We start from the raw sequence: 15,960 nt of genomic DNA on the forward strand, positions 1-15,960 counted from the left end.
GATGTGGTTCGAACTTAAGACCTTTTATATAAATTAATGAGTAAGTTAAGAATAATAAATAGTTAACGGAATATTCCGTTACTAAAGTTTATACTAACGGAATTTAGGGAAATCAAATGATTTTTAAAGTTCCTGTTTTATGATCTTTGATGCTCAACTTTGAATGCTATGTATTTAGTCGGGCTAATTATTTTGCCAAACTTTATGTTAAATTATATATATATATATATATATATATATATATATATATATATATATATATATATATATATATATATATATATATATATATTAGTTCCTGTGAGGTCAGGTCTTCCCATGCGGTCAGTGCGGCATACACCATTAGGTATGCATAAATGCACCATACAGTGTTCGAAAATACACCGAAATGAAATGCCAAAAAATGCACCACACAAAAAAAAAAAAAAATACACCACACATATAGTGTATTTACGAACACTGTGTGGTGCATTTATGCATACCTAATGGTGTATGTCGCACTGACCGCACGGGAAGACCTGACCTCACAGGAACCTGACTTTTAACATATTCGTAGTATATGTTTAACAATTATGCCAACTCTAATTGGGATGTGGTTCGAACTTAAGACCTTTTTATAGAAATTAATGAGTAAGTTAAGAATAATAAATAGTTAATGGAATATTCCATTACTAAAGTTTATACTAACGGAATTTAGGGTTATTTAAAGGAAGAAAATAATATAATAGAGCGTAAATAAGGAAAATCATTAAATAATACTAAATCAAAATAATATGAAACATTCATTTTAAGAAACAATTATACCGACATTTTTTTTGTTCCAGTTAAAGGCCTAACATTATTGGCTCTTATTAAATTTGTATTTGTAGATTGAGTTAATTCCAGCAATGGTCCTCCGACTATTGCAATTTTCCAAAATTGGTCCTTGTCTTTTAATTTGGACGAAATAGACCCTTGACTATCAAATTTGTTCTAGCTTTGTTCCTTCCGTTAAGCATCAGTTTGTTAGGGGTTGAGTAAAGGGGTACAAGGGTCATTTCCTCAAGGTAAACAACAGAATCTGCCTGGTTCTTTGTGTCTAACTGTCTATGAAGTCTCTCTCCTCCCTGTCTTCTTGGGCAGATCTTTCAGCTTCCTTGACCATCATATCTACCTGTAGCAAGATCAGCAGCAGTTCATCTGAGAATCAATTACAACTCACGAACATCTAAAATAAATATATCTTGAATTGCAAATCCAGTTCATTTGAAGATAATGGTTTATTGTTGATATGCAAAAAGACAAGCATCATAGTTTAGTGTATCTTCAATCAACATGTTTCTAAAGGCACCAAATTAGTAATGGAAACTGTCATGCCTCATCGTTGGGAAGGGTGCTGGCGCCTGTAATGGTGATGTCTTGTTTCTTCCCAGTGCCCTTATCAACAGCCGTAACAGAGAGAATGTCATTTGCATCAATGTCAAATTTGACCTCGCGCGATTTAAGGAACTCCTTGTGGGTCAGGAGGAATTCCATCAAGGCGGAAGCTGCCTAGAGACTTGCAAATGGAGTTTTGGGTGTAGTGATGGTCATCTGTGTGTACGGATTGATACATATATGCACCAGCATTAGGAAGAAGAAAGCAATAAGAGAAAATGACCATTCTACCCCTCTACTTAATGCCTAACAAACTGACACTTAATGGAAGGACCAATGCTGGAACAAATCTGATAGTCAAAGGTCTATTTTGTCCAAATTAAAAGACGAGGACCAATTTTGAAAAATCATAATAGTCGGAGGACCATTGCTGGAATTAACTCTAGATTGTTTTTTAAAATTTTCATTGTTTCATCGTGTCCGGCTGACCGCTCGTCTCTCGCTCTCTGCCTCTCTCGCTGCTCTCCGCCTCTCTCTGTCGCTCTCCGCCTCTCTCTGTCGCTCTCGTCTCCTCTCAGGACTCGGGATCCTCTGTCGGCTGTAGCTCTTCACATCGCCTCTGTCCAGACTGTCTTTGGCTCCTCGCGGCATCGCCAGTCGCCACCAAACACGAAAGTGACGGAAAACCAGTGACCGGTCGCCGCCTCACGTTCTCAGTTCATAATCTCAGGTTCATAGTTCCTAATTAGCTAATTATTTTTTGTCCTAATTTCCCTAATTTTGTTTTTACCCTAATTTCCCAAAATCTTAGACTCAATACTGAATTTTATGGGTGTTGTCGTGTAATAGATCTCAATTTGTTTTGTTAAATGTCTAAATTACAGGTTTTATTTGAATGTGAGCAGTGAGTTACTCACTGTGAGTATGTGTATGTCTAATATTGTTTGAATAATTGAAAGTGAGCAGTGAGTTACTCACTGTGAGTATGTGTATGTCTACTATTGTTTGAATGTGATTATGTGTATGTCTAATATTGTTTGAATAATTGAATGTGAGCAGTGAGTTACTCACTGTGAGTATGTGTATGTCTACTATTGTTTGAATGTGAGTATGTGTATGTCTAATATTGTTTGAATAATTGAATGTGCGCAGTGAGTTACTCACTGTGAGTATGTGTATGTCTACTATTGTTTGAATGTGAGTATGTGTATGTCTAATATTGTTTGAATAATTGAATGTGAGCAGTGAGTTGTGAGTATGTGTATGTGAGTATCCTTAATATTGTTCTTAATGTATGTGCTTTTTGGATGATTAATTGCTAACTAGAGTTAGGCACTTATGCTCTTGAACATTAATTATTGTCTGTGTGCTTATTGAAACTCTGTGAAGCTTAGTACTGGCATAAAACTACAGAATAAACATTGAAGTAGAACTAAGGATGAGTGATGATTTACTGGCATAAAGCTTAGTACTGGCAGTATGTTGAGGCCGGAAGTTGATTTAAGTATGTTGAGGCATAAAGCTTAGTACTGGCAATACTGGCAATAAAACTTAGTAGGGATGAGTAATGATTTGTTAAATGATTGTTTAGTGCTGTATGCTGAAAAATATATCATGGTTCACCACATAATTTGCCCCCAAACCCAGCAAGCTTGGGCTCACAATATCCTCTTGGTGTAAGAACCTTCAGACTGGACTGATATTGGGCTCACATAACAATTTGGTTTATAAAGGTTTGTATTAACAGTGGGATGCTCTGTATGATTCTGCATGGGTTTGTATTCAAGATTTCACTAGGGACCCGTCAAATTATACCATTGATTAGGGTCTATTTTGCATTGTGGGTAGGGGTGGACACTTCAGTATATTACTGAAAACCCATTTGGTAACATTGTTTTGTAACCCAAACGGTTCAGTATTAAACAGAACCGAATCCCATTTGTTTTTTTTTTTTTTTTTTAATAAAATGTATTAGTATTTTCTATTTTCTATACGTGATGCACAAATTATGTGTCCAATATTAGTACTCTGTACTCCCTTTGTCTCATTTATGTCTTACTTACTATTCATTGGTCAAACCAACTTTCTTCTTTATTTATTTTCTTTAATATTTTTTACTTATTTTTAATTTTTATTTATTTATTTATTTATTTATTTTTTTTTTGTGTTTAATAGTACTTTTAATGTAGTTTCTAAATATATAAATTTTGTATGCTAATACTAAAATTAATATTATGAAAAATTGAATTAAAAATAACTTCAGTCAAGTTTTGTTAACGAACCAGACACAAAAATAACTGCTCCACAAGCCTGTGCATCCAGTGGCTGCCCCTCCCCTGCGACAGCGCCGAGCCTGCCGACCACCTGCCCTGCTTCCTGTCTCGCCATTGTTTGAACTTTGAACTTTGAACTTTGAATGATTTCTTCTAGTTTATTGCAATTTATGTTTGAATTTACACTTTCCGGCCTTGGAGGTTGGAATTTCTGGCCTTAAAAGCTACAAATTCCGGATTTTCTAGCATTGAAGATTGGAAAATCCGGCCTTCGAGGCCAGTCAAAGACTGGAAATTCCATCCTTTTTTTTTTTTTTTTTTTGTGAGGGAATTTGTATTTGTAATTACTAGCAAGGTTATCAAGGCGGACTTTCTAGGCGAGATGCCACCAACTTGCCTAGTCGATGACTAGGCGATGAGTATTAAATATATAAAATATATACATATATATTGAAAATATCTTGTCTTGGGCAACCTATTTACTTCAAGTTGCCTTTAGTAGATGAATAGTTTTTTCTAGAATAATGAGAAGTTTAGTATTTATTGTATATTGAAAATACCTTGTCTTGGGAAGCCTTTTTGAACCCTATTTACTTCAAGTCATCTTTGAGAAGATGAATAGTTTTTCCTAGAGTAGTGAGAAGTCTAGTATTTATTGATAACATGTCAGGGTGAGGTAGTGGGCTTTCCTCGGAACAGGAGGACGACGCCGGAGCTCGAATCGCGCCGCCATCGGAGCCTCCACGCGCTGCTGCTGCGCCGCTGCTCTGACGCCACGCGCCGGCGCGTGAGGCAGATTCCGGCGTCTTCTCCAGTTGAAAATTACACCGGTCAACTCGCCTTAGTGTGTAGGTTTTGCCCATGTATGTTTTGTGGGGTTTTGGGTTGTATTTTGCACTTAGGCGAGGCGAGCGAACTAGGCGCAAGGCCGTGACCGCCCAGACGCCTAGGCGGCGCCTAGGCGACGCCTTGATAACCCTGATTACTAGGTTTCAAGTAATCATCAAAGTGTGTGATTAGAGCTATAGATTAATAATAACATTGTAATTGTGTAATGTAATGATGCTTGAAATGGAGCTATAGAGTATAGACTAGAACAGAAGATTATCTATTGTATTGGTGTACTTTGAAGATACTATTTCTCAAGGTGAAAGTATAATTCTCTTCTGTGCAAAGGAAACCGGAAACACTATTGAGTAGTTTAAACAGGGAATATTTTCCCATTAGAATAGCATTTGCAAAGATATATGGCATACTTTGATTCTATGTATGTATGTTTAATGCATGTTCTATTCAATTTCAGTTTAATATGGATTACATTTTGTGATAATTTATTTCCTTGCTATGAGCCTACTAGTTAGCATAACATAGAGTAAAACTCTTCATGTATTGTTATGTGTGATTTATCTGTATCTCTGTTCTCTTGCTTTTTATATGGGCTGGTGAATTAACTATGGCTAGAAATCTAGAATACTAGATGATGTGCCATTTGGGCTGTTTCTCTTTCTTTCTTTTGCTAAAGCCTTACATCAATCAGTGCTCAACTCCCCTAAAGTCTTTTTCTTTCTTTTTTAGCTCTTTCAAGTTTCATCATGTGTATGTTATGTTCTAATAAAGGTGTTTGTCTTTGCCTATTGTTCTTTACATATTTTTCTTATTTTTTTTGACAATGTAAACATATGTAATTTATATTCAAATAGCCGATATAAGTATTATCTTTCCACATGCCCGCATGGGCTTAGCTCATTGGTTCAGTAGGTAGTATTTGGGAGAAGAGACCAAGGTTCGAACCTCGGCAACGGTAGTATGGGGATTATGCCCAAAGTCGCAGATCCCTTGTGCGCACCGACATTTGGCCCTGTCTGCTGAGCCATTGAGTTACCGTGATTTACATCCTCCCACATGGTATACTTTGTCCAGGAGTTAGAGCATTGCATAATGCCTGGATTAGTTATGTGAGTTTGGGGTCGAAACGAGATAAAAATGTTTAAATTAGTCATCGAACTACAGGCAAAAATGTAATTGGCCATTTAATTTTTTTTTTAAAAAGTATAATTATGTCTTTGAACTGTCCAAAGTCACGCTATTCAACCAAAATTGACCTATTTTTCTAGTTATTAACCAAAATTGACATATTTTTCTAGTTATTACTGACTTGACGATCATCATATTAAAAAAATATTTTAAAAAGTATTTTAATAATTTTAAATAAAATAAAAAAGGGATGGTGGTTTTTTTATACTCCATATTATTTAAAATTATTAAAATAAATTTTTAAAAATAAAATTTTAATAAAATGATCGTCACATCAATGATAATAAAAAAACAGATATTGCATAATAATTTTAAATAAGGCTCAATTATTAAAAAAAAGGGCTCAATTATATTTTTTTAATTGAATGGCCTAATTATATTTTGCATATAATTTAGTAGCTAATTTGAACATTGTTTGTTACAAAGAATAAAGTCCCATTCATGCTCATTCTCTAGACACCAATGTTATGAGTGCAATAAATCCAAAAGCCCGTTACTGTCTTACTGAGCGCTTTCACCCATAATGCTTCCCTTTAAAATCCGAGACGAGAATCTCGTCGCTATATGCATACAAATCCCTATGAACGATTGATTTTCTGGGTTCTTTACTTCCTGAACTCGAGTCCACTTTGGTTGAAGACTTGCTCAAATTCATTCACCAATCCATCTGGTGTGCCTTTTTAAAATTAATTTACTTGTTACGCTTAATTATGAAATTTGCGTAGTTTTTTTTTTTTTTTTTTTTTTTTTTTTTTTTTTTTTTTGAATGCTATTGACTCTATTAGAATGTAGTATCTGTTCATACATACTTTCTCAACTTACTGAAGCACAAAGAGTCACTGCCTGCACTGGGGTTCGAACCTGAGACCCCTCTCATTTGAGGGGCCACAGCTATGCTGCTCAACCACAAGGTCTTTGGCTCTGTAACTCCGTGATTTCAATTTATATTGTATGTATATTTCCCCAATTTTTATCAATGATTCCACTATTACACTGCTCGGCTTCCAGTATGCTGTCATTGCCGGGTCTCTATATGACTGTAGTCTGTATATTTCCCCAATGTTTATCAATTTCTGTATAATCTATTAATGACCAGTATGCTGATTGTTGTGTCTCTGCTTCCAGTGACCAGTATGTTTATCTTTCTAGTATGTTTTTTCCCCAATGTTTATCATTCCAGTATGTTTATGTCTCTGTATGTTTATTTAATTATTTCCCCAATGTTTATCATTCCAATATGCCCTTAATGTCTATATGCTATAAATTAATGATATGAATATATATATATATATATATATATATATATATATATATATATTTTTGGTAGTCACGAAGTGTCAAGTACACAAGCTCGTATTCAAGTTACACTGCTATTCATTGAAATTTGCCCCCACTAACTAGTAGTCCCTTGTTCGCCACTGCCTCTGGCGCTCTCCCTCCTTGCCCGCTTAATATGTTTTTTTTTTTTTTTTTTTTTAAACACCTTTTCCTCTTAATTTTATGGAGTATATGCCATCAGTTTCTATGTAAGTTCATATTTTAGTGTTATTTATAATTTTCAATTTCGTTGGTGTAATTCTTTGAGGGAGGCTTTATATTACGGAGTATATTTTTAATCTGTTAACGTTTTCTATTTTCCACCATAGATGAGTTGAAATTGATTGTTAAGGATTTTGCTTTAATTATTCAAATATTTGAGGAACAAATAGAGATGATTGGGGTTAAATTCTCTCATTGAATTTTCATTTTTAGCTAGAACCATGTTTTTTTTTTTTTTTTTAAACTCATTTTTCTTATTTGTATCATAACTTCATAAGTGATTGGTTTGTGAAAACTTGAATTGTGATTATCCCCATACTTTACTCTGTTCTAGACTCTAGAGATGGCTACTGATTTTGAATAGTGAACTGAAATTACTAGAATGACAAGTAAGAAATTTTTAGCTTATGTTTTAAGTTTTGTGCTCACTCAAGTGCAAAAGAGGGGTCTCAGATGTGCAGTGTTCAACTATTTTGAATGGGGTGTTGATTGGGGCTGGGGATTCCCTGCAGGGACAGGGATGCAAGGGTGGGGAATAGGGGTCAGGGACGGGAATATCCCATTCCTCGCCCTGTGACCACCCCTACTCAATTCTCCTTGGTAGTGGACTTGGCATTGTGTATCATGCACTTTGAGGAGTTGATTTTTTTTTTTTTTTTTATAGAATTTGTTATTGTAATTTTCCACTTACATATTGGTATTATCAACTAACTTGAATAAGTAAGAATCCCAAACCGCTTAGTGTTTTGGTAGGCAAAGCATTGCTTCGCGGCCTGTTAATGATGGCTTCCATCCACTTCTTCACAATGTCTTTTGTGCTTGTTGCAAATAATTCCTAATATTTAAGACCAAATGCTTTGGTGGTATAAATACCTTTATCAATTGCTGATAGCATAAGGCTTCTATGTGTATGCAATAAGGCTTTCCAGTTAGATAGTTAATGTTACTGTTTATGAAGTTGAATTAGGATCTTATGGTATATTTATCAATCAAATCTTGCTTCTTTGTGGTATAACAGGAGGTGATCTATATGTTACCTAAAAGAGCACAAGTACCTTGATTTGGGCTTCTCTGACACTCTTCACAATGTCATTGGTGAAACCTTTAAAGAAGCTTGTTTCTTGTGTTATTCTTGATTTGGATGGTACACTTCTAAACACAGGTGATTTGTAACTCTTGCTATGTATGTATTGCTTGATAAATGAACAGACTAATTTCTGAGCCAGTAGACTAGAAATCATCCCTTTCCTTTTTAGGCATTTTTGTGATCCAAAATTAAACTGCACCAACCATAAAAGTTAAAAAATTTAAAATAATATTTATTTCGACCATATGATTTCCTGAACTCTCCTTCAATACCATTACATGTTCATGTGTTATATGCAGTATATTTTTGTCGTACGATGAATTTTCCATTCTACATGTTTTTCATCTACATCATTGCATTTTGTGTGGAATGCTTTATGTCAAATGATATACTAATGTGCTTGAAATTCATGTAGGGAGAATTGATTGACCATTTATTCCTGAGATTTTAAATGATCTACAATGCTAGACCTGAACATCTTTGATAAACTTTGAACATGACATAGTTATGTAGAACAACCTATCTGAAGTAACATATTCTGTACATGTGAGGTTTTACTTTCTTTTCCTTTTCTTTTGCTTTGTGAATACCAGTTTCAAATTGAACTTAATTTCCTGACAGATGGCATTGTGAGTGATGTTCTAAAGGTTGCCCTAGTTAATTATGGAAAGCAATGGGATGGCAGAGAAACTCATAAAATAGTAGGGAAGACACCTGTAGAAGCTGCAGCTGTGGTTGTTGAAGATTATGAGATTCCCTTAACAAAAGAAGAATTTCTTACACAAATTACTCCAATGTTTTCTGAGCGGTAATATATGTTAATGTTCTCTTGTTCTGAATAATGTACAGCCTTTTTTGAAGGTTTCATGTTCTTGGGCATAAAATCTATCATATTATTAGAAGGTTTCCAATTTCACTTGTCAACACAATTTAATTTTGACCAACATTTTAAAGCTTCTTTTTTTTTTTTTTTTTTGGTAATTTGAAGTTATGAATCTTGGGGCTACTAGAACTAAACATATAGTCTCCTAATATCTAATTTTTATTTTCAAAACTTAAACATAATTCAAAATTTAGTTTTATTTACCAATAAAACAGCAAACAAGATAAGTAAAGTGGGATGGAGGGAGTAATCATTATTTCTGATTCTAATTGTAGGTGGTCTAATATTAAAGCTCTTCCAGGTGCCAATCGATTGATTAATCATCTCAAAAGTCATGGTGTGCTAATGGCCTTGGCTTCTAATTCTCCGAAGTCAAACATAGAGACAAAAATTTCTTATCATCAAGGTAGTTGGCACTCAAACCTATTCTTTTTTTTGTCGGTCTGTCTCATAATTTAGGTAAATATAATGCAAATATGACACGTCAAGAATGTTGCATGAAATTGCTTATTTTAGAGTATGATTTACATACTATAGGTTGGAAGGAATCCTTCTTCGCCATTGTTGGAGGTGATGAAGTTACAGCTGGAAAGCCAAATCCTGAAATGTAAGATTGAATATAAAGATCTTTCTTATTCACATGCTTTACATGATATTCTCTTGTGGTAGCCTTATATATTGTGTTCTTCTCTTGTTTAAGTTTTCTTGAAGTAGCTAAAAGACTTGGTATAAATCCATCCAACTGTCTTGTCATTGAAGATTCATTGTGAGTATTCTATGATTTTTTTTTTGTGGATATGAATTTGATGCTAGTTAGGTGATAACCTGGAGTAATATACTACTTCAATTTTTTTATTTTATTTTATTTTATTTTTTATTTATGATATAACGTTTTCATAGTCAGAAAGTTTATTGCGGTAGCAATTATATCGAATAAAGCATACACTTCAAAAACAGCATCTTACAAAGTACCTGTGCATAATACTAATTAAGATATGACTTGTAGACTTTCAGGTTATGGCTTTGATCAATATTAATTAATCAACATATACCATAGTTTTCTTAATTTTATTTGTTGAATCAACAATAGAATTGCGGACTTTATAAACTACCAATAGCTAGACTGATTTCTAAATGGAATGATGCCTATGTCAGACCTGGTGTTACTGCTGGTAAGGCTGCTGAAATGGAAGTGGTTGCTGTACCATCCCTTCCTAAACAGTCTCATCTATTCACTTCGGCTGATGAGGTGATCAATTCACTTCTTGATTTGCATCCGGAAAAGTGGGGCCTGCCTGCATTTCAAGACTGTATGTGTTTCTTACCATTTTATGCATATTAAGTGATGGTTCAGTTTGTCATTTCTGACAATCAAACTTATGCAGGGGTGGCAGGAATTTTACCTATAGAAACTTGGCACATTGGTGGACCTGTCGTTAGAGGATTTGGTCGTGGCTCAAAGGTGCTTGGGATCCCAACAGGTGCCTAAACAAATTTACTAATTTCTGCTGAATCAACACTTGTCCTTTGGATATTAGTAGGATTTCCATAAAATTTTAGATGCTACTATCTTGTAAACTAGTCGGTAAAATTCATTGTTTACGGGCCTTGAAATATCATAGTTGATGGAGGGGGCATTGAGGATATTGGAGAATCCATTGCTAGATTTCTTTTCTTTTTTATTCATCAGCATCAGTATTAACAAGAAGTTACTTCCTTTCAAAAAAAAAAACAAAAAAAAACAAGAAGTTACTCTTATCATTTTTACTTATTATTTCAGCCAATTTATCCACAACTGGGTATTCAGACCTCCTTACGGAATATCCATCAGGCGTATATTTCGGGTGGGCTGGATTATCTAATCATGGTATATACAAAATGGTCATGAGCATCGGTTGGAACCCATACTTCAATAACACAGAGAAGACCATAGTGAGTGTGATATGTACATTACATACAAACAGAACTCTGATCTATACATACCTTTCCTCAGATCAGTTCATAATTCTCAAAAAATTTCTTGTTCTTTCAGGAGCCGTGGCTGCTACATGACTTTAGTGAGGACTTCTATGGGGAGGAATTGCATCTTGTAATCGTGGGCTATATACGGCCTGAGGTAGTACACATTAGCCTCTTTTTCGCGCCTTTTATCGTGTTTGTTATGGCAAATCTTGTTTATCAACTACTGCACATGACATTTCAGGCCAACTTTTCAACGCTTGAAAGCTTGATAGCAAAGATTCATGAGGATAGAAGAGTTGCAGAGAATGCCCTTGAGCTTCCTCTATACTCAAAGTACAGAGATGATCCCTACCTTAAGAGTCCTCTACTCCAGAACAATTTATGAATGTACGATAAGCAGAAAATAGTTGTGGGCATTTTTACAAATATAAATCACATTTAAAAAACTGCCCTTTATTTATCAAATTTATAAAAACCATTTTGGTGGTTCTCTATTTTTCAATCATTGTAGTGTAGACTAGGGTCTACCATATGCGTTGTGGATCTGGTCTAGATTATATATATGTAGTTAATGCATTATATGTACATTAGTTTATTTACCTATAGCTCATATATTATGAATTTAGAACAAGGGTAGATTTAAGAATATATGTACATAATATGTTGATACATAATATATTAATTTGTCTACGATATAATTTGCAATGATTTGCTGTGATTTACTTTTAGTGGCAGTGTAGGGTTCGAGGGGTTCAATCCATGCTATGAGGGTTTGTAATGGACTTCTTGTGCATAAAAGTGTATAGTTTAGTGTTAATTATTTTATACCGTGAAAACAATGTTTGAATGAGTGGAACATATTTCTTATACTTGAAGATCATAAATAATGTGGCTTTTAGACCTTGTGCACCAATGAATGTGGTACCTAAAGTTACGCTTGTTTGTAAAAATGTAATAATAGTTGTTTAGAAGAAATATAAAGATTTTTGGTGGGAGCATTTACGAAGTGTTAGAGTATGAGAGTGAATTATGAAATGTTTGGTAAGTGGTTGAATAGTGGAGTCTCTCTCAGTGATGAAATTGGGTTGGTTAGGTAGACTTAAGCTGTGGGCATGACGCCTTCTTTATCGTATGATGACTCGGAGCTGAACGTTCTAAGCGAATAAGTCTACCCTCCGTACTAAGTACTAACCGACATTTTAAGAAAACATTATTTGTATTAGAGTTATACTAGTTTTATGTTGATTTAATGCACAATGTTTATATTTAAATAAGTAATTCAAAGTATATCAATTGAGAAGTTAATTATAATTATTAAAATTAATGTTTAATTTGTAATTTTTAAAAATAATTATCTAAATGCTTATTGTAATTGGTATGGTAATACACTATAACATATTCATAGTATATGTTCAACAATTATGCCAACTCTAATTGTGATGTGATTTGAACCTAAGACTTTCCTAATGGAAATCAATGAATAAGTTAAGAATAATAAATAATTAACGGAATATTCTGTTACTAATGTTTATACTAACAGAATGCATGAGTATTTAAAGAAAGAAAATCATATAATAAAGGGTAAAATAGGAAAATAAAAAGTAATTTGAACCATTCATTTCATATAATTGGACGGACATATTTTTTGTTCCGTTATAAACCTAGCTTTATTGACTCTTATTACTATATATATATATATATATATATATATATAGATAGATAGAATAGGTTATCACTTTTAGTTACCTGACTATTGTTCACTTCTTATATTGACTTTTCAACTATTAATTTTGTCATATTATGTGTACAAGTATAATTTTATTGTTATATTTAATTATGTAGCAAATTATAGTAATATTATTGTATATTTAGATTTGAATGGATAATATTTCTCATATAACAACCCCATATTAGAGAAAATTTACACTTTTTTTTTTTTTTGAATTTGATCGACAAGATTAAATGTGGCAACAAAAGCATATTTGTGCACCAAATTTGACAAATTTAATAGTTGAGAATCAAATGTGGAAAGTAAATAATAATTGACGGATCAAAAGTGGCAATATCTTGTCTTTATTATCAATTTTCAATTAAAATCTTTTTAAAAATGACAATAAGAACAAATACAAAGTAATTGTTTTAGAAGAAATTACTGAAAATATATAATTTCATCAAGTAAAATAGATAACCATGTTTACTTCGGTTTTTCAATTTTCTAAATTCATTTTCAAAACTCAATTCAGGAATTATAAACACAGATTCGGACAAGAGAAAGTTGAAGACGGTGTTAGAGAAAAAACTTACGAAAAAAAGAAATTAAAAATATTGTTGACTTATTGTTAAGGTTCGATAGAAGGTCTTTTCAAAAAATATTGTTGATTTGTTGTTAAGGTTCGATAGAAGGTCTTTTCAACCATTTCCTCGCTTCTTTAAATTGGATATCATGTCTAACTTTTCTCCATTTTTTTTTTTTTTTGTTTTTTTTTTTTAAAATGAAGAACATTAAGATGCTTTTAAAGTCTCTTTATTTTAATAATTGGTGATCACATTATGCATAAAATTATTTCATACTCTAGATAACAACTTTTTTTTGGGTAACCTGCTATCCTATTATGGATGATTATTTTTATTTACTATGATGAGCTAGAAGGATTAACTATAGATGGAAAACAAGTTGCTTGAAATCTAATCATTCAATTATTTATATTGACAATTATTTAAATCATTTCAAATGTTATAGTTGATGTCTTGACTTTTGATGTGATTTTGCAAAAACATATTGTTATGTCCTCTCTCCAAACACTGCTTGTACACAAATTGATCAAATAGGGGAATCTTTGTCCTCTTATCCCCTTGTACCCTCTTTCATTTTGCCAAAATTCCTCCAAAGAAAAAAAAAATGGATAAGAGCATCTTTCAAATGGTATCAATTCCACAACGCCATACCTACACCTTTATGTCTTTAACATTATATAGTCACTACACAATGATGAGTTGTTTGTGTCTGTTGGTGTGGTTCTTTGAGAATATATATTGATGATTTTCATCACTATTGAGTTGGACCATACAAATTCATCATGCCCATTTGTTACCCACATTGCATGAGATTCCACACACAACTTGTAAGCTCTCCACGATTATTTATTTTCAAATAATGTTACACATATGTTATCATATTACATTGGTATCCGCATATCATATATATCGAATAAATATAATTCAATTATTTCGAGAGGGGTGGACGAGTGGGTGTAATATGATTCTCATATGAAAAGGTCATGAGTTCAATTCTTACTAATGCTCTCTAGTCGAGACCTTATTATCCAGTATAGTAGTTATATATTTCTATCGTTCGATAAATTAGCTCTATTTGGAGACAATGTAACAAGAGTTTTATTCTTTAAAATCTACTTGTTATTTTCCTTTTTGTATCAAAAAAAATGCTAAGTATTTTTATGTGTTCTTCATTGATGGGACGAAATAGTAAAAACTAATTAAATGGTGAATGCAACCACTATTTGAGATTATATATAGCATGAATAAATATCGCTCCTGTATAATAATCTGCAGCCCATACAAGAGAAGTAAACTTCATTATAAAAACCATGGACAATTGAATTGACTAATAAAATATTAACAATAATCAAACTCGTAACTGCAGTTGCAAAAATCGAGCCTAGGCGCTAGGCGGTTGGCCACCTAGGCGCCCGCCTAGGCGCTTTAGGCGCTGATTAATCGCTCTAGGCGCCCTAGACGGTCCCCAGGCGCCTAGAGGGCGCCTAGCGATTTTTTTAACCTTGCAGTAGTCGTAACTGTTATAAATATTATAATTATTGTGAAGATTATAATTACTTTTGTAACATTTGTAACAACTATGTAATTATTTATCATTAATTCACTCCATAATACCTTGTATATATATAATCTTGTTTTGGAATGAAATGGTAAAGATGAACATTGTCATCCTTTCTTGTTCTTTAATTTTATCTACTCCTTCTCTGCAATTCTTTTTGATCTATCGTATTTGAACTAACGGACATTCTAATTATAAGAGTAACCTTCTAATACAAAAAACATGCTTCACTAATTTATAACCCATTTCAAGGCAGGCGAGAGCATTTGTTGGTCATCATTTTATACACTTTTTCCCATCTTCACGCAAGCTCTTCGGGCAGTATTTAATGCTGCTAGCAAGCAGATTCTATTATTAGTTCAACTTAGTATTATATCTATGATCATGAATTTGACGCAAAATTTTTTTCTTTTTTTCTTTTTAGATCGTAGCTAGGTGAAAGTGTCAATTTAGTACAAGATTTTTGAATTTCCAATTTAGATAATAAGGTGATTTTAGTTATATCCAAAAATAGTATTCAAACATTAGTTTTTTTTTTTTTGAAAGTATTCAAACATTAGTTTGAGTTTAAAGAATTTAATTATTATAAACTTATGAGGAAATGTAGTGTTACCTTTGAAGTCTTACTTAATACAAATAGTATTAGTTTTGTGATCTTAATTGTTGAAGTATTCATATAATGTTATTCAATACTCCACATTATATATTGAAAGACGATCATATATTCAGCATAAATGCTTATATTATATTGTATATGATAAAAAAAAATTATTTATTTTTATAATTCATATTTTCCTTTTTCGTCAAATTATATTATAAACCTCATGAATTTCAGACCTATAAAAAATAAAATCGAGTTTTAATACTCAACATTAAATTATACATTCCTGAACACAAAAAAACTCAATCAAATCTAAACTTCTGATATTTGTAGTAGGAATTAAATTACACCCAATCACAAGAAATAAGTCTA

At 32.9% G+C, this 15,960-nt stretch overlaps 1 protein-coding gene across 3 annotated transcripts; it reads left to right on the forward strand.

Moving 5' to 3' along the window:
* Positions 1-1,883: 1,883 nt before the first annotated feature.
* Positions 1,884-11,714, forward strand: LOC109173009 (bifunctional riboflavin kinase/FMN phosphatase-like). Of its 3 annotated transcripts, none has more exons than XM_019322263.1 (11): positions 1,884-2,086; positions 8,221-8,364; positions 8,911-9,097; positions 9,448-9,578; positions 9,710-9,779; positions 9,873-9,938; positions 10,328-10,482; positions 10,558-10,653; positions 10,953-11,104; positions 11,205-11,291; positions 11,376-11,714. In XM_019322263.1, exons 2-11 carry the CDS (start codon positions 8,289-8,291, stop codon positions 11,517-11,519), a joined length of 1,164 nt encoding a protein of 387 aa, XP_019177808.1. In that variant the 5' UTR covers positions 1,884-2,086; positions 8,221-8,288; the 3' UTR covers positions 11,520-11,714. The 3 variants fall into 3 exon arrangements, with proteins under 3 accessions (XP_019177808.1, XP_019177824.1, XP_019177817.1); XM_019322279.1 differs by lacking the exon at positions 1,884-2,086 and adding an exon at positions 6,199-6,333 and having other exon boundaries at positions 11,205-11,288; XM_019322272.1 differs by lacking the exon at positions 1,884-2,086 and adding an exon at positions 6,664-6,794.
* Positions 11,715-15,960: the final 4,246 nt, after the last annotated feature.

Source organism: Ipomoea nil, unplaced genomic scaffold (genome assembly GCF_001879475.1).
Source record: "Ipomoea nil cultivar Tokyo-kokei standard unplaced genomic scaffold, Asagao_1.1 scaffold0146, whole genome shotgun sequence".
In the NCBI taxonomy this organism is placed as follows: Eukaryota; Viridiplantae; Streptophyta; class Magnoliopsida; order Solanales; family Convolvulaceae; genus Ipomoea; species Ipomoea nil.

What these genes read in the sequence shown, in the direction of transcription:
- LOC109173009 (XM_019322263.1), top strand. Translation starts at nt 8,289, where the DNA reads ATGTCATTGGTGAAACCTTTAAAGAAGCTTGTTTCTTGTGTTATTCTT. An exon ending in TGGTACACTTCTAAACACAG is followed by an intron (nt 8,365 to 8,910) that starts GTGATTTGTAAC and finishes ATTTCCTGACAG; the next exon opens with ATGGCATTGTGAGTGATGTT. An exon ending in AAAAATTTCTTATCATCAAG is followed by an intron (nt 9,579 to 9,709) that starts GTAGTTGGCACT and finishes TACATACTATAG; the next exon opens with GTTGGAAGGAATCCTTCTTC.